Genomic DNA, 25,761 nt, shown 5'->3' with positions numbered 1-25,761 from the left:
CAAGGAAGGCCGCTCATTGCGGCCTTCCTTGTTTATTCTGGGCGCCGGAGGCGATCGGAAGATCGCCTCCGGAGCGCCCTCTAGTGGGCTTTCATGCAGCCAACTTTCAGTTGGCTGCATGAAATAGTTTTTTTTTTATTTAAAAAAAACCCTCCCGCAGCCACCCTGGCGATTTAATCAGAACGCCAGGGTGGTTAATGAAGCTTTAAAATTCCTAAGCTTTGGCAGTGGTGAAATGCATTTTATGTTATATACTTTCAATCAACAAGATTGTAATATGCACATTAGAGGAGTGAGAGTTGAGGAGTCACTGTACTAGAACAGAGTAAGTGAAGGACGCAGATAAGACAGGTCAGAGTCGGGAACAGAAAAGTCAGAAGATAACCAAACACACTCAACAGGAGCTCTAGCTGATCAAAAATTGTTAGCAAGACCTTGCTGCTGAGTAGGGAGGGAATTAAATATCATAAGCACTTGAGATGCACCCTAATGCAGGACTTGGCATGTCTCCATGTGTTTTACTTGCAATCATTCTCAAACCATGAAGGTTTTGTGTCTCATGAATGAACAATGCTTGGTACTAAGATTCACTGGGTAATGGAAAGTACAGGCTGCCTATTCTATGGGCCCAGGAATGTTAGTACAGACATGCATGCTCAGCTGAGCAACGCTGCATGTACTCTACTGTGGAGAGGGGGAGGGCAGTAGCAAGAAGATTCCAAAAATGTACATTAGCCATTTGCTGAACATATTCAGTTCAGGCAATTACTGTTACCTAAGAAGGGTTGGCTGCACAGAATGAGGGATGCCTGTACAGAAATCAACCTGTAACCCCTTTTGATCAGATTGATTAAGTTGAGCAATGGTAATCTATTGTCTGTGGAACGTTTCATGCTGGGTTGCTGACTGAAAACGTACCTGCTGACCTGCCTCCCTCCCCGTTTCCTATCAGCTCATAGCAAGGTAGTACACTAAACACAAGTGCTGATTCATGGTTTAATATGCAGTTGGGAGATGATGTGAAAGGCAGCTTTTCATACTCAGTATATTCTATTCATATGTATAAATAAAAGGTGACACAGAAAGCTGCAGATCCACAGCGGGGAAAAAAAACTGGCCAGATATATTACAAGAAGAGCATTTACCAAAAAATAACACCTCCACTCATGGACAGTCAGTGATCAAATACAAAAATTGGCTTTATTGAACAAATGGTTTCATCTGAAAAGACCACGTAAAATCAATCCCTTAACAAATGGAGCGCTCCCATACACAACCACAACCTTACTGCACCACACACTACCACTCACATACGCCGGTACCGTATGTGCGGATTGCAACCAGTTGTAGTTGGAGCCAGGATCTCAAAACACTGTGTTACTGCTTATGCATACGTATAAGGAACAGTCTCACCAACTAGTTGATCAGCCGTGAACACAGATAGTCCAAAGTTCCTTAGCCAACTTGTCCTCCACACAGACTTCGGATTCCTGCTAGCAATAGCCGCCCGCAGCTCCTCATCCCTTCATAGACCAGTCACAACGCATGTTCCTGCAGGCTTCCGTGGCTGCCACTTTAGCTTCAGGCCTTGCAGGTTATATCATCCAAGCTGTGTGCGGATAACCGCAGCATATACACAGCGGGCATTTTTGCATGGAGTGCACTGGCCTGCTTGACTTGGCTCCGCCCACTGAGGTATTTCGTCTACCCACTTGTGGACTTTGTCAGACTGTGTGTCAGCTTTGACTGGCCGGTCCCTGTTGTACTCTTCTGGGCCGCCACCGAGGCACAACTTCTCCCAGTTGACTCCCTGTCAGGTCCAGTGACTTTGTAGGACAAGATCCCCGCACTTTGATTGGCCAAATAGGCTGTCTGTCACTTAACAAGCAGCCTATTGGGCCAAAGTGCAGGGATCTTATCCTACATAGTGAATCAACCCCCAGGTCAGCTAGCTAATTGTACAAGCTGTTAGTTGGTATTTCTCCTGTGGAAATTGCTGATGTGGCTAAAACCCAAGTGAAGCTGAAGACGTGTCTGACACTTCTGCTGCCTGGAGGATCAACTGTGTACATATCACCATGGCAACAGGGATGCGAGCCCTCTGCTGCGCATGCGCACTGTCCCAGTGTGAAACATATTGTAAAATACCTTTTTTTCTTTTTTCTTTTTTACCAATTCTGAAAGATTTTTCTCCATTTCTGAACATGAGGTAAAATATGAGGTGAATGCATAAAGATAGGTATTTCAGCGGTAAGCATACAGTAAATAGTAGTTTTTAATTGTCTTCCATAAGTTAGGATAGTCTTTGGAAGAGGTTTATGTTTTTGTTTGTTTGTTTTTTCAGGGGAGGAGGTGTATTTGATTCTGTAGCAACCTATGAAAATTATATTTATAGGCATCCCTTATAAAAAAATAATCCAGTAAATATTTGGAGTTTTATTTCTACTATTCTTTTATTCTTTTCTATTACACAGCCTGAATAGGAACTCCACTAAAAGAGCAATAAGAACTCCACTAAACACTGCAAAATGCATACAAATTGACTCTACCTCCAGGCACAGACAGGTCTTAAACTGATCTGTAAATTATGTGCTAACGTGCCCCCTAACTTCCATGAGAATGGCTATTTATGGTAAATTACCTCATGAATTACCTCATAATTTACCTCATGAGGTAAAACATGACTAAAACCTACCAGAATTGCTAAATGTCATTACCTCGTGAGGTAAATTACCTTACATGAGGTCATTTGTTTGATAACACTACCAGAATTGAGGCCAATTAAAACCTAAATCCAATAGCATTCCTATTGATATAGGCTCCTCTCTGTCACCCCCTCGTGAGTGTTTTGCCAGATGATACATTTCCTTGAGGCCTCTTGCACACTACATGCAATTCTGAATTTATTTATTTTTTATACAATCCGATTTTTTTTTTTATTCCGATTTAAAAAAAAAAAAAAAAAGTACTCCATGCTGCTACGTTTTTTAATCGGTATCAAAAATCTGATCGTATAAAAAATCTGAATCGCATGTAGTGTGCAAGAGGCCTAAACCTTGTCCCTTCTACATTACTTTCAAAGTAAGGTCCAATCCATTGTTTTGTAATATTACAATAAGAGGACTGGCATGGCAGGGTTACAAATCATTTGGCCAGTAAAAGTGATCACTAGTGATGAGCTCAAAATTTGAACAGGCACACTAAGGCCTCAATTCACTAAACATTACACCATTCGGTAATGCTGCAAACAGCTGATTTTATCGAACACCTTCACAAATTCCAATTCACTAAACCTATTACTACACAGAAAATTAGAATTACTGACTAGTGAGGTAAATTACCGACTTTTGGAGTAACTGCCTCAAGAAATTTCAATTCACAAAGATTTACGCATTCTGTAAATCAGGCAAAAGTGTTTAATATTTTTCTCCAGCTCTTTCCAACCGATAACTCACTCTCTCCATGTTCTTTCCATGTGGAAACATTGACAGGCAGCCAGTAGGGAGAGCCATACAGCCCTGCTTCTCATTTTGATTTGATCGGACATGGTGGAAAGCGGGTCTTCACTCCCACAGAGCTTATGAGGCTTTTCAACATCCCTTTATATGTTAAAATCTGTATTCTGGCATACAGAAGAGCTTCCCCTGGTGGCTGCAGAACATCTAAAGGGATGATGGGGATGCATTGGACCGAAAACCCTGATTCATACACACAGTCCTGCCTCTTCGCTGACATGCTACACAGCTGGTAAGTGAGACTTACCAAGCAGGGTTAGTGAATTGAGGCATGTTTGTTCATTAAATTACCAAACGTCTGCCTCATGCAGGAAATCTTTAGTGAATTTGGGGGGAAAAAGTGTAAAATAACGAATGTGGTATTTTACCGAGAAATGTTTTTAACAAACTGCCTTTAGTGAATTGAGGCCTAGATACCATGTCTGCACGACTGGCCTTCCAATTGAGAAATCTATTATAATAACTTGTGATAAGGGCTGTGTGTGAAATTGAATAGGATTCTATGGCCATATCCCTTTTCAACCTCTGCTGTGTTCATGTGTGAGTCACAGCACAATGTGTATCTGGAAGCATTTAGTAGTGTGGTACCCAGTTGTATTTCTGGAAATAGAAGGAATGAAGGCTCGATGGAGCATTTCGTATTGCACAATGTAATATATTTCATGCTGTGTGCATTTCTTGTGTAGTTCAAATAGTTTGATGTATTAAATTGATTTAGGTTGTATAACAAAATTAAATGGACTGACTGCGGCACTAAGGCCTATGACAGGTGAATCATCCTGATTCACGGTAGAGCACTCCAGTGCCCGCTGAGCACATAACTATCATTAATCCATTGTGCTTAGAGGAATTACGGCCCCATTTATCAATCACATGTCAGTGACTATGAGGAAAGAATCATTGGCAGACATAAAATCCAGCCCTTGTATAGCATACTGCAAGGGATGCCAAGCCTTCCTACTGACTGAGATCAATCGCTTTTACAAAATTATAAGCATTTGCATTGACCTTTTCAGTACAACGTCGCACAAAACGTACTTTAAAGAGGAACTGTAGTGAAAATAACGCAATGAATGAAATTGATTTTTTTTTTTTACAATATTCATTTATTATTTAGGCAGTGTTTGCCCATTGTAAAATATTTCCTCTCCCTTTTTTACATTCTGAAATTTATCACAGGCGGCAACATCTTTTGTTCTGCCAGGTGATCTGTACTGAATGTTCATTTACTGAGAGTTCTATGCACAGAGGGAGATGGTGCTTGCTTGGCAGTTGGGAAAAAAAGTATTTCCAACAATGCAACAAGTTTCACATACAGCAAACAGTCAGGACTTTGGTCATGACATCACACTGTGGGAGGGATTTTGCCACGATATCAGCCATACACACCTCCCTGATGATCTATTCAGGAAAAGGTAAATATAGGGAAAGGGGCTATCAGCTACTGATGGGAATGAAGTTCAATCCTTGGTTTAAGTTCTTATTTAAATGTAATGCATAGTCAGAGCCGGGACAAGGTCCTCCAGCACCCAAGGCTGAGACAGGAAAGTGCGCCCCTCCATCCCTGCCTGCCCAGCCGTCACACACTGATTGCTATTAGACTAAGAGGCGCCACAGGGCCCACAACCTCCCCAACACCTTAATCTCTAGTTATCTGGCTTGCAGTCACTGCCATGTATCCTATTTTATTATTTCTTTCTGCTTCAAACACAATTAGGAATGACAGTTGAATGAATTCTGCGCCCCTTCCTACACTGCGCCCTGAGCCTATGCCTCGGCCCGGCCCTGTGCGTAGTCATGGTTAGTAAAACTGTGCAGCGACTTAAAACTAAGGCAGTGCATGCTACGACATGTCAGGGATTGGCTATCCAAAACTTCTGGATTCTCAAATTTTGCCTTGGAACAAGCCTTGATTGAACCATGGTCCCCGGTAGGCCTCCTTCACTCCAATTGGGCCTCTCTACCTCCTCGACTGAGACATAATGTCATTATTAGAGATGCTATCATTACGTGGAAGGAAACCAGAAAACTATTCCACCTTCCCTGGAGGGTTTCCAAGTACATGCCACTCTGGGGTACCCCAGCCTTTGAACCTGGCATGCAACATGGAGCCTTCCTTAGATGGGAGGAACAAGGTTTAAATAAACTCAGCCAACTCTTTGAAATGCATAAATCTAGATGGTTTACTTTCCACAAACTTACTCAGATTTGGAAATTACCTAAATCTGATTTCTTAAAGAGAATCTGTATTGTTAAAATCGCACAAAAGTAAACATACCAGTGCATTAGGGGACATCTCCTATTACCCTCTGTCACAATTTCGCCGCTCCCCGACGCATTAAAAGTGGTTAAAAACAGTTTTAAAAAGTTGGTTTATAAACAAACAAAATGGCCACCAAAACAGGAAGTAGGTTGATGTACAGCAAATCCACACATAGAAAATACATCCATACACAAGCAGGCTGTATACACCCTTCCTTTTGTATCTCAAGAGATCATTGTGTGTTTCTTTCCCCCTTCTGCTCTCATGCACTGAAGTTTCAGGCTGCTCTTTTCTTCTTGCAAACAGCTTTGCCCTTGTCTGTAATCCTCAGTATGTGAAAGCCCAGCCAGCTCAGAGGACGATTTATCCAGCTTGTAAAAGATAAGAGAGAAGAGAGAATCTGCCATAATCTAAATAACACACAGGCAGTGTGCAGAGAGGGGCCTGGAGGGGGGAGATTCATCACAGAACCACAACACTGAAGAACTTGGCAGCCTTCCAGACACAGGCCGACAAGTCTGACAGGGGAAAGATACATTGATTTATTACAGAGACTGTTTGGGCACTAAACTTGTTTTAGGATTCTACGATGTTCTTCTGATCTACTGTATATCATCATTGCTATCAGAAGACTGAAAATTCAGAGTCTCCTAGGATTTGGTTCTCTAGTCTAATCAACATTATATATCCATTATGTTGTGTCTTAATGACAAGCTTCTACCATCTCCTGGTTGTAAAATCTCATGCCTATTGTATGTTTAAAATCCCAAATAAACAAGTTTAAAAAAAAGGCAGCATACAGTAACAAAACACAGTAAATCTACTATTTCATAAATGTGTAACAGCACTGCAGGTTCAGCTTTCCTGTACAGTTATGTGTAGTTCCTATCTGTATTTTCATACCTGCCCATGTGTACAGATTTCCTAAGCGACATGAGCAAGGTAAACCTTGCTATGAGCAGTAGATTTATTTTCCTTATAAATACTACATTGTGACACACAGGCAAAAACTGTATCTCTGTATTATGCAGGAAAATGAAGCTATGCCATTTTGCTGTTGCTAAGAACAAGCATCTTGTTGCTAGATGTATATGGCAAGGAGACGTGAAAAAAGAAATTCGGGCTTTGGAGGGGGCGCTTCCAGCCAACCAATTTCTATTAGTTGCCAATATTAACATGGGTGCCAATGGGTTGCCCAAACTACCGAGGTGCCTGATATCTATTGTGGTTTGTGATGAACATGGCGTTATCGGGGCATGGTTAGGATTAGGCATGGGTGGGGTGGTTAGTTAGGCATCGGGAGGGGGGGGGGGGGGGGGCAGGGTTAGGCGTTGGTAGAGGAAGGGTTCTGTGTGTGAGTAGGGTTGGGTGTAGTGATAATAAAATATCATTATCAAAATATTGGTATCCTAGAAATGCAATTAATTTTGTTTTAAAGTTAATTTAATATTATATGTTTAGGTTGCACGCTGTCTGTGGTGGCTGGCTTGAAGGTGGGATGTGAAATGATGAGATAGCCATGTGTATGTACAGTGCCTATCACACAAATAACTATGCGGTTTACCTTTTTTTTTTTCTCTGCCTGAAAGTTAATCAGGTATGTAAGTAGCAGTTCCTGTCTGAGTCAGGACTGAGTCAGACTACAGTGTGACCCTCACTGAAAAGAAATTCCAACTATAAAACACTTTCCTGGCAGAAAATGGCTTCTGAGAGCAGGAAAGAGATAAAAAGGTCAATAGTTCATAGATTTTAGCTCTGGCATATGTCAATAAATGTGTCATTGAGCAAAAACAATAAAGCAGTGAAAACTTAAAAAGTAGGTTTAAACACATTATAAAACAGTGGAATATCTTAAAAAGTAATTTTTAGGAGAAGGAAGATGGATACAATGGTTTTTCATTCGTTTATTTTCACCTCGGGTGCCCTTTAAGTAAACCCTTTAAACAGCCTACTGTACACCTACATTTATATTCACTATTACACTAGTAGAACAAATATCTCAGGCATGCGCCTCTTCCTGCATGAGTAATTATCTGCACAGGAACCGTTGTCTGTTATCTTCCACACTTATACAAACTGAGAGAGAGCCCTGACATTCCTTGTTTTGATCGTCTGATTTCAATGCAGAGCAGCATTCAAATATATTTTTATAAGGAATGTAATTTGAAAGTATTATGCACCCTTAATCCTAACCATATGCAGAGCTCATCTGAAGGGATGGCCTATTTCTCAACAAGAGTGGAATTCCACTTCAACGAAACTGTATTGGGCTCTGATTGTAACCTCTCCCCTCACATGAAGAGAACAGTATGGCAGCTGCCATTGATGACACTTGTCGGGAGCTCTCGGATTGTGTTAATCTTCTTGTGGCGTCAGAAATGAGATATTTCATTATATTTTACTTTAATAACTCATTGTTGTGAATATTGAGCATGTCCGTTCAGCAGTCGTAGTGACAGCAACTATATCTCTGCTACAACAGATTAACCTATGCTGTTATTTTATATAATGGAGTTTAGATTTTTATTGAAAGACTCGGTTTCATGTACTGGCAATGGTTTGTGTAGAAGGAAGTCATGTAGGATTTTCTTGTGTGTGCTCAAGGCTACATTACTGTCGGGAGGTCATGTGACATTTCTCTTATGTTTTGTTTTTTTCAGAAGCATAATACAAATCTGAAAACCTTGAAGCCAGTGAAGCTTGATGTGGAGGTGAGCCAGTTTGTACCTTGGGAATTGTAAAGATCAATGACACAGGACAGCCAGCTCTAATGGTTTCCTGATGATAGGAGTGCTGAAATGGCCTTATGTTATAAAACAGCACCATGATAACAGCCATACTGCTTTTTGTTCTTTGTGCATGTTTGTTTTACTACTATTCTTTTACAGAACTGGATCAATTTACCACATTTCTAATAAACACAGGCATATTTTATTTATCAACAGCTGAGATAAAATAACTAACTAGCTAAGCAATTACAGCAATTATGCCATTAAAGGAGAACTGTCTAAAACAATTCATCTTATGTTTGTGGGTGTGCTATGTTACAATTGATACCTCTATTCCTATGTAATGTTTTTTAAATGATTACCCTTAATCACATTAACCCATTAGCAGTTTCAATAAAGTTATTTTTGTTTGAGATAAGTGCTCTACCTTTGACCTTAGTCGGCAGAACTTGTGCTGTAAATTCTTGGATTGCTTTAATCCCTCTCTCTACTAGTAGAAAATATTGAAACTGAAAGCAGACATCCTATGTTATTGTCTCACACTGCCCCCTGGTGACAAGTGGCCATAAATACAGCAGTAATAATTAGAAGCAGGGAAATGTAACAAATAAGAAATAAAAAAAAATGTGCCTAAAACAAATTGCCCTGGAGCACTGACAAGCCTCTATATAAATTGGCTGCTAAAGGGTTAATATAAATATATAACAATATTTTTTCACCTGGATGGCTGGCTTCTATAGCACCTTCACAAACACTGGTCCGCATGACAGCCGGGGGCCCGAGGTCTCTCACACTTGCTGGGGCCCCCAAACCACCATGCGATACCTAGAGGGAAGTGTGGGCAAGCCCTGGACCTCTCACCTCCAGGGAACTCACCCCACCACCTCTAAACTGAATGCCAACTGCAACAAACACAATTGCTAACTTCCAGCTAGAGCAATGTCCTGCCTCTATCTGGCCAGCAGACGCCAGTCAGCCAATCAGGTGTACTGTCATACACCCTTTGCCTGCTGTACCAAATCTAGCAAGAATTACATAAATTAGCATTCAGGTGGGAGGCTTCGGTTGGACGCAATCGTGAATTGCATCGTTTACAGGGATGCCCCGTGTAGGCACATCTCCCACATGGTCCCCTTCTATAGCTCCTTGCAAACCAGGGTGCAAGTTACATGGCCTGACCCCACCCACCCTCTGCATCTGCAAACTTTGTGACCTTATACAGTTCCTCCCTGCCTCATTTGATAATAACGTAACTCCTTATTATACTTTAAAATGTGTTATACCTGCCTGAAAGAAATTTGTGTCAACACTCTTTTCTTTCTCCCTTGGGTAGGTTGTGTGAAGGGTTAAATTCTTTTTTTTTTTTTTGTTTTTTTTACACATTGAGCAAGACTGGGAGAAAACTCTGCTTGTCAGTTAAGCATCAGCTGTCAGGTGATCTGTGAGTACAGGGAGAATCTGACTGCTGCTTCCTCCCAGCTCCTTCATGTCTGTCGCCCGGGCAGTGAAGGCATGGGAGAAGAGGTTGGATAGATATGCGTCCAATAAAAAGTTTCCTTCCTTTGTCAGGGAGTAAAGCTACAATGTTGTTCAGTTTAATAGTCGCGCCCTCCAATACCGATGTACAATCTTCAAGCTTTAAACCTTAAAAACAAGCAGAGTAGAGAGGGGACATTTCATGGCGAATAAACTCTCAATAGTACACCCCTCATGCTCAAAAAAAATCACACTGCAGGAGGTCACTACCACCATGGGTTGGGGATCACACACCCAACTTCGTGCCCCTGCTCACCCGCAGATCTCTTGATGTTATGCGTTTGGGGACATGCATGCTAACTCTACAGTTACTAGATGATGGCCGGGATGCAGGAGAGGAGATTGGAGCCGTAAGATGCAATGTTTGTGATATGCTGAGACGCAAGTGTATTTTAAGCAGGGGCCACGGGCTGCCTTATTAAACGCAGTTTTATGCTATGGAAAGCTTCTATTGATTACTAGATGCTGTGAGGCTGCAGTGGTTATGAGATAGGCATAACATCAAGAGATCTGCGGGTGAGCAGGAGCATGAAGGGGGGGGGTGTGATCCCCGACCCATGGTGGTAGTGGCCTCACGCAGTGTGTTTTTTTTTGTTTGTTTTTATTTAGCGCAAGGGGTGTACTGTTGAGAGGTTGCTCGACTTGAGGTCACCTCTCTACTCTGCTTGTTTTGAAGGTTTAAAGCTTAAAGATCGTACATCGGGATTGGAGGGCGCGACTATTTAACTGAATAACTTTGTGGAAACCATTTTCCTGTGTTAGTCTGCAGCCTGCAATAGTCTTATTGAACGTATGGTGTGAGGGCAGTATCGCAGGGAGTGTATAGTAAAGCTACAAATCCCTAGTCCGCCAGGTTATGCTTATTGAAAAAGTACAGGCAAACTTCACAAAATATTGTGTATTGCTGGTTAATGCAAATTTAGTACCATTTGCACTAAAGTGGCTGTCTCAACAAGGGCTTTAAAATAAATCTTTTCAAAAATATATTTCACAGTGAAAGGGAATTACTTGAAAATCTTGTAGCTACAGTCTTGACATTAATATATCTGGAGTTTATTATTAAAATATATTTTTACTCTTCTCCTGGAGAGGAACACTGCACTCTAGTCTCCATCTCTCCAGCTAAATTGTGCCAGGATGCCGTCTTATTTTATTTTCCTTCTGATTAGTCTGATTTATGACCCTTGGGGAATGTCTGTACATTATGGTTCTGTTTGATCCTGTGAACTATGGAGTTCGCATTCAGAAGATCCCCTTTTTAACAGCACACAATACTGAGTATTGGTGGAGCAGCCAGATTGACATTACATCAGATGTCTGCTGACATCTGAGATGATATCAATTGGCACACCAGGACGTTTTTGGACATTTTAGTTAATTAAAAAGAACAAATGAATGTTTAAAGCGGAAGCGTCACCGTAAAAATCAAATTTCAACAGCAACTGGTCTGAGTGTATTGAGTGTATTAAGTGATAAAGATGCTAATCCTGCATTCAAAACTTTCAAAACTTTTTCTGCTGTTATGATTTGGAGTTATCACATACTTAAGGCGCACTGGCCCTTTAGTAGTCAGTGCCAAACAGTTGCATGCTGGGGGTTCTTTTTATCTATAATACATTCCTCCTCTTTCCTTTATTTCCCTTCCTAGCTGCTTATCTGAAACCTGATCCCCTGCTCACTTGTGTTTACAAGCAAGGCTGAGGTGACTCAGTGATTGGAGGAGAAAAGAAAAAAAATCTAAGGGAAGAATTACATCAGTATTTAGCCTCAGCTGTGGGCAAAAGACATAGTCCCCACCAGGAACAGAATTCTCTTCATTTACTATATAAAATTCACTCATAGCAAAGAAATGAACAGCGCTACTTAAAAACAGATGAGTGCTTACCTGCAAAAAAGTGCACACCCCACTCATGGGATTCAAATACACAATGAGCATACACATGACCTGTCTACCACTTGGAGGATGTTAGTTTCCACTAACAATTTGCAATTTGTTAGGTACTCGTCCCTCCCACTGTCGAAGAAGTCTTTCCTCCATGGGAGGGGACCTAACACTAACTAAATTCTACCTATGCATATGCATAGCCTGGGCGCGCTACCAGTAAAATTGAGAATTGCGCAAAAAAAGTGGGATCAGCGCCATCACCAGGCCGCCTCTGAATGGCCTCAGCTCAGAGATGCGCTGAGCCCCCCCCAGAAACTGCAAACGCACCTTGAACCCAAACAGAGGCTCTGCATATACACCAAAGGAAAACTATTAAGTGGGAGCAGCTGACCAGAAATAAATCAATCAAACATAGCAAAGAAATGAACAGCGCTACTTAAAAACAGATGAGTGCTTACCTGCAAAAAAGTGCACACCCCACTCATGGGATTCAAATACACAATGAGCATACACATGACCTGTCTACCACTTGGAGGATGTTAGTTTCCACTAACAATTTGCAATTTGTTAGGTATATAAAATTCACTGAAATCAAAACGTGGACAGTACAATACATGTGTTATGTAAGTAGATCAAGTATTTATCTACTTATATATGTGTTTTTTTCCCTGGCATAGTATGGCTGATCCTACTGCTTTAAAAAGCATCTGAAGACAACTACTCCTAACAGATATAGATGATATTTACAATAGGGTGTACTCTGCATATACCACCTTTCATAAAGCAGTATGCGCTGTATTATTCTGTGTACTGTTTAAAGTACTGCATAGTATGTCGCTGCTACGTGAATAAAGAAAATAAAATGTTTCCTACAGGAGCAGGGAAAAATCGCCAAATTGGGGCTTGAGCTACGATTGCTGACATCAGATGTGGATGCTGAATCAGAGAAATGGGAAGACCAAGACAATGAGCTAGTGAGACATGGACAGACTGTGTCCAGTATGGCCTACACAATGTACCTCTTCACAAGGTATGGATGACATTTTCATTTTTCTTAGTCCCCTAGTTCATTTTTAGGTTCATATGACTGGCAGTGAGAGAATGACTGAACACCTGCTGAAAGGGGCTTACAATGGGGTTAAGAAGTATTTCATCCCTTGTTGATTTTGCTCGTTTTCCCTCTAAGAAAAGACCAGTCTATAATTGTATTGGTAAGTTTATTGTAGCTGAGAGACAGAATAACAAAAGAACCCTCAAAAACCCAGTGTCCTAAAGTTAGATCTTGTGACATCAACATAGCAGAAAAGGAATTTTAAGTGCTCTGGAAGAAAGTGCTCTGTGCTTTTATATCTAGCTTTAAAACAAGAAGGTATTTGCGATAAATCTGCTTTAAGTGAGCCACTGTGGTTTCCCTTGATGCATCACTCATTTTAGCCCCCTATACCTTTCCAGTGATTCTGGGTCACCATGAGCTATCTGGGTGTTCTGTAGATCTTTTGGTTGAATAACAACCAATAACATAGCAGATGTCAAGAAAATCACATATGCTGACTTAAATAAATCACTGTATATTCTGCTTTGCTTTACTAGTGTATGGAAACCATAAGCACAGATTCATAGCAAAGAAATAGATGATCACGTTTCATTCTTTCCTTGCCAGGGGTGAAGGTTTGCTGAAGAATACCCAAGATTTATTTCATCAGGCAGAGGTAAGCCAGCGCAATTGTTCTTCATCGTTCTGTTGTACGGCCTTAAAATAAACACTGCAACGTTATTAGTCATGCTGCACGCTCTGTAACTCTCCTACGTTTGTAAGCGTATAGAAAATAGACATGGATGTCTTACCACAGGAAGGATGAATGTGATCACAGAAGGGTCTAAAGGGAAGAGATCAGAGATGGTTGGTTGCCTGGATGTATTGATGTGAAATAAATAAAAAATCAGCACTCATTTATTTATACCAATATTAAGGCAAACCTGAAGCAGTTGGCCAAAGCAATCCATCCCATTTCAGCTGTTTCATTAAGCAAGCAGTTTAGACAGCTGCTCTTCATCTGCCACAGTTTTCTTTGCACTTGTCTTGATTTGTGTAAATGAATGTGATAATGAAGTGACCTGGAGGAAAAAGGCAGATGCTCGCCTATGGAGAGAGAGAAGACTCTGGATCTGATAGAGCCTTCCTGCTCTTCCCTCTGTGTCCTTCTTCCAACGCTGTCACCCACATATTTGAGCAACTGGGATCTTCAGAAGACATCGGCGCTTGCTCATGCACAATACGGAGCCGACAATTTTTCAAAGCATTCGGGGACACGTGCTTCCGAAGCCTTCTGGAAGTGACAATTTCGAACCGGCGGACAGCTCTGGAAAGAGGACACCCCTGAGAGAGGACTGGGAAGGCCCTATAGGATCCAGAGCATTCAGTCTCCCTAGGAATGTATATGTAGTACTATACTATTCTCTCAATCACCTCTACTCAAGAGTATTGTTTTTTAACACAAGCAAGACTTTCTGTAAGCTTTAAAATTAATTCTATTCTACATAAAACATCTTTTACTGTACTACAATGAATGGTGATGTTAGTAAATATTTTACAGAAATGATGGGGAAAATTTTCTCTGCATTCTCTACTTCTGCTTTGGGTAGGAAGAGAAAACCTCATCACACAACACATTCCTACAGCAGTAGCAAATGTAGTACACAGGATAGTGTCAACTCTAACTGCAGAGCAACACTGTTTAGAGCTCTCTGCTCCAAAGTAATGGTCAGAGTGCCAGGAAGTATAGGACAGAAAAGAGGAACTAAAACACATCAGTTAAGTGCATAAAGTACAAGTATAAAGCAACATTTCATGGGAAATGTATATATGCACTATACATAAAACCCACTCATTCCTAAAACAAAAATCTTTATTGGAGCCTCCTTCCAGTGGGTGCTACATCTGTTTCCAATGTGGCACCCATGCTGCTACAAAGCCACATCCAAATAGCTATAGACATGCCATTCACAGCTCTAGGGTCTCGGACGTGTGCTATGGAAAAGTGCTACATGCCATCTAGAATAGCACAGACGTGATTCAGACAGCAAGCTATTGTATGAATGGGCAGGCCTACTTGCATGCAGGGAAATGCTGCGTATTATTACTATTTTTTATTTATAAAGTGCCAACATCTTCTGTAGTGCTGTACATTGTACAAAACAAATAATGGGGAACAAATATACATAGGAAATACAAGACTCTGTACAATCATGACATTGAATAGTAGAAATACAAATACCGTACATACATAGTTGATGTGTAGTTGGTACATGTGCGTATGTTAAAATTACAGCAGTATGAGAAACACTAGGAGGAGGTCCCTGCCCTTGCAAGCTTACAGTCTAGAGGGTAGTGGGGAGGAAACAATAGGGAAGGAAGCACATGGGTTAGTAAGTAAGGCAGTGCGCCTCCAGTGCTGCCTATAGCAAATTATAGGCTTGTTTGAACAGGTGTGTTTTCAGAGTGCGTTTGAAGGTTTCCAGACTCTGGGCATGACAAACCGGCTGAGGGAGAGAGTTCCAAAGGAAAAGGACAGCCCATGAGAAGTCCTGGAGTGGAAACTGGTTCTTAGTGATTGTGTTCTTAATGCAGTTCCTAACCTCAGCCAAAGATTGCCAACTATTGGCATCTAATATCAGACAATTTGTAATAACTCCAGGCCAGGCTTGCTGGATCATTTATTTTCCACTGTCTCTTGCTCTGCAAAGCCTTGGTAAATGAGGCCCAGTGTGTTATAACTCTGCAAAGCCTTGCAAAGTTACACCAAATGATGGATGGAAAGGGGATCACTCAGTCAGAAGTCACTCTGATTAGCTTCTAATTGCCAGTGAGACAATGGATCAAGTAAGGAAATGAAGCATCCCCACACATAAATATCCTAGTGGTTTATATGCAGAACAAGTTGCTTGCATGGTCAAAAAATTTAACAGTTTCTAATTTATATAAATTTTTTTGTCCACTTTTAGTTGTGAAGCTGTGCATTTTAATACATATTTTTCTCCCTTCTTAGGTTTTTGCAACAGCGGGGTTAAAGCTTTCATCTATTCTTCATGCATTTTCAAACCAGGTACTAGAATGTATTAAGTATTTATTCTCCAACAAACATAAATGAATCATGAGACCACTGCTTTGCAGACTGTTTTATCAGACGCACATAATTTGGTCCTCTGAAGTTGAGAGGTTAAGTGCTGAGAATTACTCCAGTAAGAAAAGAAAATTTAGGAGATTGAGAAGGCAGAAGTGAGCTTTGGGTTGCGGGGATCTGAGACAATTCGAATCAGTAGCAATGTGGTGTAACCAGTTAGACACTGAAGCAAAAAAATTATGATGAATTGCTTGGGCAGTACAGATAATTACTAGAACATTAGTAGCGAAGTAAATATTCTCATATTTTTATTTTCAGTTATATAATTTTTTTTTATAACATTGCATCCTTCTCTAATATTTTCAGTTTATACACTGCTCAGCGTTCTAAATGATTTTACAGAGCAGGCTAGTGGCTTTTCACCTGTCCTCTGCACACAAAAAAAAAAACAATACAGTGCCAGACACTTGAGATAATAAGCTTCAGGAAACCAAGCTCTTAGCGACTTTGAAAGTCGTGGAGCTCGATGGCTCTTTTGTATAGATAACAAATGGAGTTTCTTAATTCTTCTTACACTGGAAACAATATTAGAGTTAAGTCTCCTAATGTTTTATTTCTTAGCTGTACTACACATACAAATCATTATATCATTAAAAAAAAATTTGCGGGGGCGTGGCTAGCCATGGAGCTGTGAGGACGCAGACTTCTCCAGCTCTCCTGACACCGCCGAAAACTGCAGCAATCCTGCTTTCTAAATGCGCACCTCCTGAACTCCCGTGGTCCCTACGACTGAGGGGAACACCGGGGCCTCACAAGATGGGGAAATCGGACACCCAGAGACCCGACGGACCGGCGGAGCGGCTGGCAAGATTCGCTCATGGAGCTACTCAAGATGGCGCCGGCGGCCATGCGGCCGAGAGGAGGAGCGGAGGAGTAGCCGGAGGCACACAACCCAGCAGGCAGCGGCAGCATGCAGACACGGTGGGAACATCTTCTCCCGGTAAGGCGCACATCACACCTGCCACAAGCCCAGCATCCCCAAGAGCACTGAGCGTTGACCTCAGCCCGGCGCATACGCCTACCACAGGCCCCGGCTCTCACCAACAGATGCAGGCCGCGTCCGTCTCCCCGGAAAAGGCAAAGGCCACAAATACTCCTCTCCCCTCCCGGGGGAAACCCCAGAAAGGGAAGCATAGTCCTGAGGGTGGGCTAACCAAAGCTCAAATACATCATGCTGACTCAGAAGATCCCCTTATAATAGGAGAATCGCAGCATATCACCTCTTCCTCCCCTGTGACAGAGAAGGGACAGAACGGAAACATCTCTGTTTCTCCGGAATCCGTATCTCCATATAAAAACACTGACATTGCAGAGGAACCAACAAGGGCAGAGATCATGGCAGCGATAGTAGCCTTACAATTATCGGTGACCAGCAGGCTAGACTCCATACAAGCCGATCTATCTTTTGTCAAACATGACCTTTCCAAGGTCAAAGACCGCACAACTGCAGTTGAACGCAGAGTCTCCGACCTAGAAGATACAGTAGCCCCTTTACAACAACGCATGCAAGGGGTATCCTCTACTTCGCAAGATAACTCCGCTAAACTAGATGACCTTGAAAACAGGGCACGCCGATGTAATCTCCGGCTAGTTGGGGTCCCTGAAAGAGCCGAGGGTTCTTGCCCAGAATCCTTTTTTGAAACCTGGTTTAAAGAGTCGCTTCCTGACCTCCGGCCTTCTCAAGTATTCATCATCGAGCGGGCTCACAGAGTTCCCGGCGGTCCCCCTAAACCTGGGGCCTCACCACGCCCGATAGTCATGAAGTTCCTCAACTACAGGGATAAATTTGAAATTCTGAGAGCGGCTAGAAACCAGCCAGATCTACTTATTGACGGGGCCAAAGTTTCTATCTACCAGGATTTTTCCCTAGAAATACAAAAAAAGAGAGCCACATTTACCCACGTTAAGAAACGGCTGCGCGATCAGCAGCTGCAATACAGTATGCCATTTCCAGCTAAATTGAAAGTTCTGCACAATGGCAAAGCTCATTTCTTCTTTGCTCCAACAGAGGTATCACAATGGATGGACGCACAGGGTTTTGCTAACTGATTGGATAAGCTAATATTTTGTTTTGATCTTGCTAATTGCTAAGGAGCCATGCTTGTCCATTCCTCTGTTTGCCACTATGGAACTTAACCTCTGCAGCGGCGTTCTCACCATCCAATGACATGGAGCGGCACAATCCTGTGTATAACTTCTGTATGCCATTGCAGGCGAAACATTCAGTATTTGCTTGCACTTATCTGACAGACGCTTTGTAACCACTAGGTGACACCTGAAATGTACATGTCTATAACTTTACATGGTGGCCCTTTGCCTCTGTCAATACTACAGTAGTCTCTGGTTAAAGTTAAAATGTACAATGTATTTCTAATATGAATCATACCTCTCTTGTAGGGTATACAATATGTTACATAAGGCTCCGCAATGTTCCTAAGCAGTACACTGTAATTAATAATACCACAATTAAGTTTGCATGTTTCTAAGCACTTTTCATATCCTACTGCATGCGGGTCAGGAGGGCTGGCCACAATTCTTACCCGCGTTCAGTAAGTTCGGGGAATGATACTTCCTGGTGTTTGGGTCAGGGAGTGGGGTGGGTTAGGGTTAAAGCGGGCTGTTGGTTGGGGTATAAAGGGAAGGGGTTCAGGGTCCACACTCTGTAACACACTTAGATACAATGATATGGTTTCTCATGTAGCCACAGGTGCCTCCATGATTTGCTTTCACCCAGACTATGGCTAATTTACGTATAATCTCCTGGAATGTCAGGGGTCTCAACAATAACCTAAAACGCAGACTAGTATTCGATCACTTGAAAAAATTAAATCCCCATATTATTTGTCTACAAGAGACACATCTTACAGGTGGGAAAGTACTAACTCTCAAAAAGCCGTGGGTATCCAGCTACCATGTATCTCATTTTTCCACCTTTTCCAGAGGTACAGCAATATTAATATCCAAATCTTTCCCGGGTACGGTCCAGGGTGTCCAGGTGGACAGGAGCGGCTGTTTTACAATAGTTACCATAAACCTTGAAGGCAAAATCTATACCCTGGTGTCGCTATATGTTCCCCCACCTTTTAACGTAGCTGTACTTGACCACCTGGCCACTAAGCTTCGCAGCTGCATGGACAACCCTGTCATCATCATTGGGGACTTTAATGCGGTCCTTGACCCGGTTAAGGACAAACTAAGCAAAAGCTCACGGGCATTTCCACATTTTACAGACTGGGTATCCAGATATGCCCTTACGGACATCTGGCGTTGGAGATACCCAGACGGCAGAGATTACTCCTGTTATTCAGATCAACACAAATCCATGTCGCGCATAGATCTATGCCTGGGGACCCAAGATATACTTCCTCTGATCGAAGAAATTAGATACTTACCTCACGGCATATCTGATCACTCTCCCTTGGTATGCGAGCTTCGCTGCCTTAACACCCAACGTAATGGATGCTGGAGAATGGGCGCATGGTGGCTGGAAGACCAAACAGCTCTAAACCCCTGTGTAGAAGCCATGGGCAACTTGTGGGCAGAAAATTTAAACACAGCAGAATTTGGGATATGCTGGGACGCAGGCAAAGCGGTACTACGGGGTGCCTTTAGAGCATCCCTTTCAATTATTAGACAGAATAACCTGGCTGCTAACTATATGACAGAATCCAAATTAATGGAGGCCAAACAGCGATTACTAGTGGCACATGACGAACAATCATATGGGGATTGGGCTTCGGCTCGTAGGCTCCACGAACTGGCACTTCTGAGGCGCACAAAGCGTAGGGATATCATCTCGAAACAACAATCATTTGAATTCGGTAATAAATGCAGTAAGACCCTGGCATATATGCTGAGGACGTCCGAGGGTTCTGTTGCTATACCCAGAATCCTATCCGGCACCGGCGCTGTATGCACGTTATCGACAGATATGGCAGGAGCATTTTATGACTTTTATAGTGACTTATATACCAGCAGGTTTGACGGCAATCTAACCTCTATCGAGGTATTTCTGAATGCTGTTGAGCTCCCGAAACTAACGCAAGAAGCAGCGTTGGCTCTGGATGCGCCTATCTCTGAGGAAGAAATACTCACGGCCATAACAGGCCTTAAGAAGGGTAAAACACCCGGACCTGACGGTATTCCGTCCGAATGGTACCTTAAAAGTAGAGCGGTGTCGGTTCCTAAATTGGCAGCGCTCTATGCACAATCCTTGGAGAGGGGCGCATTTCCACCAACTCTGTATGAAACATTAATCATTCTTCTCCCTAAGCCAAACAAAAACCTAGAACTTTGCGAATCATATAGGCCTATCTCATTAATTAACTCAGACGCTAAGATCCTAGCTAAAGTCCTGGCAAACAGATTGATCCAATTTATCCCTTCACTTGTACATGAGGACCAAACAGGCTTCATCCCGGGTAGATCTACTAAATCAAACATTAGAAGGTTGTTCTCCAACATCCAATACCCCCACAAGAACGCAGGCTCCAGAGTAATCCTATCCCTAGATACACACAAGGCCTTCGACTCAGTGGAGTGGCCTTACATGCAAGAGGTCTTAGTAAAACTAGGATTTGGGGTAAACTTCAGGAAATGGTTTAAGGTCCTTTACGCAGACCCTAGTGCAAAAATTAGAGTCAACTCACACATCTCTGAACCCTTTAAAATCAGGAGGGGCACGCGGCAGGGGTGTCCCCTTTCCCCCCTGCTGTTTGCCCTAGCCATGGAGCCCCTAGCGGAACACATCCGTTCATCCACTGCTCTGTCTGGCCTCAAAGTAAACAGCATGGAGGAACGTATTTCTTTATATGCGGACGATGTCTTACTGTATTTGGCGGATCCAGGCCGCTCCCTGGTAGAGGTCTTCCGCATTTACAATATCTTCAGTAAAATTTCCGGCCTTCGAGTAAATTGGACCAAGTCTGCTTTATTTCCTTTAGATTTAAATGCTAGACAGCACATTGACCCTTCCTCAAAACTAGAGGTAGTCGACTCCTTTAAATACTTAGGAATCACGGTGACCAGGGATATAAACCGTTATAGCTCTGCTAATATTCTACCCCTAATGGACAGCATAGAATCCAAATCTAAATCATGGAGCAAGCTTCCACTAAATGTAGCTGGCAGAGTAACAATTCTTAAAATGATAGTCGCCCCTAAACTATTATATGTCACTCAGATGGCCCCACTAACAATACCTAAAAGATTTTTCAAAAAACTATACATTAAAATTGGCAAATTTATATGGGGAGGCTCAGCACCGAGAGTAGCCCTAGCTACATTAAGACTCCCAACTGCATTAGGCGGTTTAGCCTTACCAGACTTCTACCTATACTACTTAGCGTCACAGCTAACGTATGTACAGCGCTGGATGAGTCCCGACAGATCAGATGCCTCGCTGAATTTGGAAGCGGACATTAGGCCTGAACGATTTATCGTTTTGATATCGAAATCGCGATTACGGAAATGACGATTCCGTGATCGCCACAGTGGCGATTTTTACCGATATTCTGCGGAGCTGTGCCCTCCCGCTGTGCGCAGCTGCGTGTGTAAAATAGCAGTGGCTTTCACTCCCAGCGGCAGCTTATCTTTCTCTCTCTGCCTAGTTCCCCCGGCCCCTCCTCCCCTCCTACGTCATCAGCCCTGCTGCGAGAGCGGCTCAGGCTCTCGCTCTCGCTAATGTGACAACTGATAAACACTTTCTTCCATTCTGCAGACCACGGGGAGAGACAACGGCTATTCAGCTAATGTCTGGCTGACCTTTCCTCCCCCCTTATTCAACAGTTCCCATGCAAGCAGGGAGCAGAGAAGAAATTCCCTCCCCCTTCATTGCCGAAGTACAGGAGAAGAGAGCATGTGGATGGAGCTGCACAGCATGGGGGAGATTGAGTAAGCAAGACTGAGTGCATGACTGTGTGTTTCAGTATGTGTGTAGCAGTGTGTGTATCAGTGAGTGCTGGAGAAGTTTGATTGTGTGTGTGTGCATATCAGTGTGTGCATCAGATATGCTGCAGGATCATCTGTGCGTATCAGTGAGAGCTGCAAGAGTGTGTGTGCGTGCGTGCGTGTGTCAGCGCAACCCCCCACGGCTTGCCTTTACGCTACCTATCGCACACCTGACATTAACCGTCCCCACCACCTCTGTGACATGGCTTTTATCCCAAGCACACACCACAAGCATAGTAATATGTACTGCATGGGGAATCAAGGGACAGTGGCATGATAACTCCCCACCCCCTCGACTTGGTCTAATTTTTTTAATTTTGACCTTCTGTCTATTTGTTTGGGCTTAGGATTTCTCAGCTCTGCTTCGCATCCTTTGCGCAGACGAATAGGCACATGCTTAAGCTCGATTTTGAAGAAAATCGTGAATCGAATCGAAATCGCAATTTCTGACAGAAATCGTGCGATTCAATCTTTTCTCAAAATCGTTCAGGCCTAGCGGACATGGCCACTTCTTATGAAGCTCTAAGTAATGTAATATATAGGGGGGTGACCCCTCACTCAGAAGGTACCCTACTTATTAAATCCTCTGTTAAAATTTATAAAGCTGCCATCAAAATATTCCCAAAAACAGAAAATACAGTCTCGCCTAGTACTCCTCTTTGGATCAATCCCAATTTGCCGGAACTATACAATTTCAGTAATGTCCAATTTTGGTTTAAGCATGGAATCAAATACATCAATCACATCTATAACGATGGGATCCTTAAATCCTTTGTGCGCCTCAGAAACGAATGCGGTCTCCCACGGGGCTCACTCTTCCAATATTTCCAACTCAGAGACGCGGTCAGGACTCAATGGGGCACATCTGGGGTGCGGATTGAACCCTCGGAGCTGGAGCTCCTCATGTTAAACAAAGACACTACCAAGCAAATCTCCAGTCTCTACTCTATCCTGTCTTCTAAAGGGGGCTTCCAAAAGTATGAGGCAGCCAAACTCAAATGGCAGTTAGACACCTATAATTTCACGGAAAAGGACTGGGGGAATTTGAAATGTACTACATGTCATCAGTTATTAGCACGCAAGATAAACTAATACAGCTTAAGTGGTTCCACCAGGCATATTACACCCCGCTCAGACTAGCCAAAATGAGTTCTAATATCAGCTCAGCATGTTTCAAATGCGGTCATCAGAACGCCAATTTTATTCACTGCACATGGGAGTGTTCTGGCATTCAGGTGTTCTGGAACTCAATTGCTTCCCTACTATCTAAGGTTTTGGGCCGGCCAGTAGAAATGTCTTTCAAAGCCATGATGCTCAGTATTATTGACAATGTCACTTGCAGTGCACACAAGAAAAAGTTCTTGCGTATAGTTTTTTTCTATGCCAGGAAATGCATCATGTTTAAATGGAAACAGCCCAATACTCCCCAGTTGACTGATCTTACAAAACTGGTCAATCTCAACCTCCCATTGTATAACTTAACTTACCAGATTAGGGGCCAGATTGGGAAATTCGACAAAATATGGGGGGCATGGGTAGAGGCTAATGACAAGTAATACCAAACTTGGACATAAATGTTAGTATCTCAGATGTATACTTGTAGAGTTTATCATATATTGAGTCTAAGCGCCAGTACACATGTGTAACCAACCGCTGAAATGTGACAGGGCCTAACTGACACCAGAACAGTTTTCGCCTTATTGCATAATATTTCTATGTAAGACCATGTCATGTACTTGCATTTTCTGTGATTGACAAGTGTGGATCTCTGGGGGGAGGGGGAGGGGAAGGTAAGGGGTTATTTCATGTTTGTAATGTTTATACAAAATCTTCAATAAAAAATCTCTTTAAAAAAAAAAAAATTTGCTTCAGTGCCTCTTTAAGATACAGTAAGAGGGCAAAAGGCTGCCATTAAAATAAGGTGAAGTACAGTAATTCTCTATATTAAACCAGAAGCCATTCAAATGTAATCACTCCTTTTACAAGTACAAAAAATGATTAAATCTACGCATACAGAACTGGTGATTTATAGTATGAATATGTTTAAGACCTTGTTGATGTGAAGGTAATGAAAAAGTCAGAAAAAAATATTTTGAAATGTCTATTTTTTTTTCTATGCCAGGAAAGAGCTGGCTATAAATGGTAACTTCTACCACCTTCATTGAAATTGTGGGGCTCATTCATAAATAAAATCCCACCTGTAAATTGACAAAATTATCAGATAAGGGGGTGCAATGGAAGGTGCAGTGAAGTTTGGGGAAAACTTTTGGAGAGTTAAAGGATACCAGAGTTGAGAGGTGTAAGAATCTATACGTTTGTTGCTATGGGCAACAACACTACACCTTAGTTCGGCACCATATCACAGGAAGTGTGATAACTCGACTGTCATCACAGCACCAGCATAGGAGATAGAACTTCTTAGACATCGTCAAAGTTTCAGGAGTTTATTCAGTAAACAGATATACAGATGCTTATCTCTACATGTTCGTTACACCTCAGCGAAGCAATTGGTCTGCAGTAAGTCCTCTTTGCGTTACAGGCTCTTGGTCCATTCCTTTTGAATGGCAATCAGGCTTTCTCTTATGTTACATCTATACTACGTTGCACTTAGGCCTATATACAGCATACAGTTATGGCCCATACTCACGGGCTACTTTTGTAGACTGTCGCTAGCACACGGGAGCGTGTGCGTGACAGTTCGGCGACAGCTCGTCGCCAGGTCCCTCCGCATACACATGCGGAAGAGGGATTAGTGAAGCGACGGAAGCTGTCGCCGACGTACCTCCCCCCCGCCGGAAGCGCCGTGGATTCTCTATTGGTTGCTGTCACTAGTCTGCATACACACGCGGACTAGCGACAGTTGCGGCAACTGTTGCCATGCGATTGACCGCGCCAATCGCCTGGCGAAAGCAGCGACGGTTCGGGGTGCGCGCCTCATACTCACGGGCGACCTGTCACCGCAACACGCGCGTACCACGTGGTTGCGGCAACAATTGTAGCCCGTGAGTATGGGCCATTAGATAAGATGACAAGACATTACAAAAAGAGTAGAAAGTGGAAGTCATCAGCCAGAAGTCAGAAGCCCCCAGGAGCTCATTAGCTCTTCTTATACTAAACTCTAAAGAGTTAAATGTGACCTCATCTGAGCAGGGATGGATCACTAACTCATCGCCTGCTATTGGCTGATAAGACCCCGTGATATCATGACAAGCACAGTCTTTACTGCGCATGGCCTGGAAAATTCCATATTCCAGGGACCTGACTCTTATGAATCTAAAAAGAACATTTTTTTACCTTTAGGAAATATGAAAACACTCGATGTTTACAGAACAAGACTGCCTCTCTGTCTGTACATCGTAGCCTTGTGCAGTCCGAATCACACTTTTCTTCAGTGCTTCTAGAAATGCTCCTTAAAGGTATACTCTGCAAATCAAGTCTTTTAACTAAACTCAGTTAAAGTAACTGAGGCCTACAAATTCATATAATACTTACATTCTAACAAGAGGCATATAGAGGCTGCTATATATATTTCCTTTTAAACAATCCCAGTTGCCTAGCAGTCCCCATGACCCTTTGTCTCTAATACTTTTACCCATAAACCCCGAACAGGCATGCAGCAGAATAGGTACTCTGACTCAGCTGACTCAGGTTTTACTGGATTAGCCATGTGCTTGTTCCAGGGTTTTGACTCACACTACTTATG

General features: G+C 42.5%; 1 protein-coding gene across 5 annotated transcripts in view; it reads left to right on the top strand.

Moving 5' to 3' along the window:
* CTNNAL1 (catenin alpha like 1) overlaps positions 1-25,761 on the top strand; it is a 285,190-nt gene that overhangs the window by 242,443 nt on the left and 16,986 nt on the right. For all 5 annotated transcript variants that reach the window (XM_068236706.1, XM_068236703.1, XM_068236704.1 and 2 more), the window contains 4 exons: positions 8,439-8,489; positions 12,804-12,958; positions 13,589-13,637; positions 15,975-16,031. In XM_068236706.1, the coding sequence (XP_068092807.1) occupies positions 8,439-8,489; positions 12,804-12,958; positions 13,589-13,637; positions 15,975-16,031 (312 nt within the window). The remainder of the gene's footprint in view (positions 1-8,438; positions 8,490-12,803; positions 12,959-13,588; positions 13,638-15,974; positions 16,032-25,761) is intronic.

The sequence above is a fragment of the Hyperolius riggenbachi genome, chromosome 5 (assembly GCF_040937935.1).
Source record: "Hyperolius riggenbachi isolate aHypRig1 chromosome 5, aHypRig1.pri, whole genome shotgun sequence".
In the NCBI taxonomy this organism is placed as follows: domain Eukaryota; kingdom Metazoa; phylum Chordata; class Amphibia; order Anura; family Hyperoliidae; genus Hyperolius; species Hyperolius riggenbachi.
This window is presented reverse-complemented; position numbering and strand designations above follow the sequence as displayed.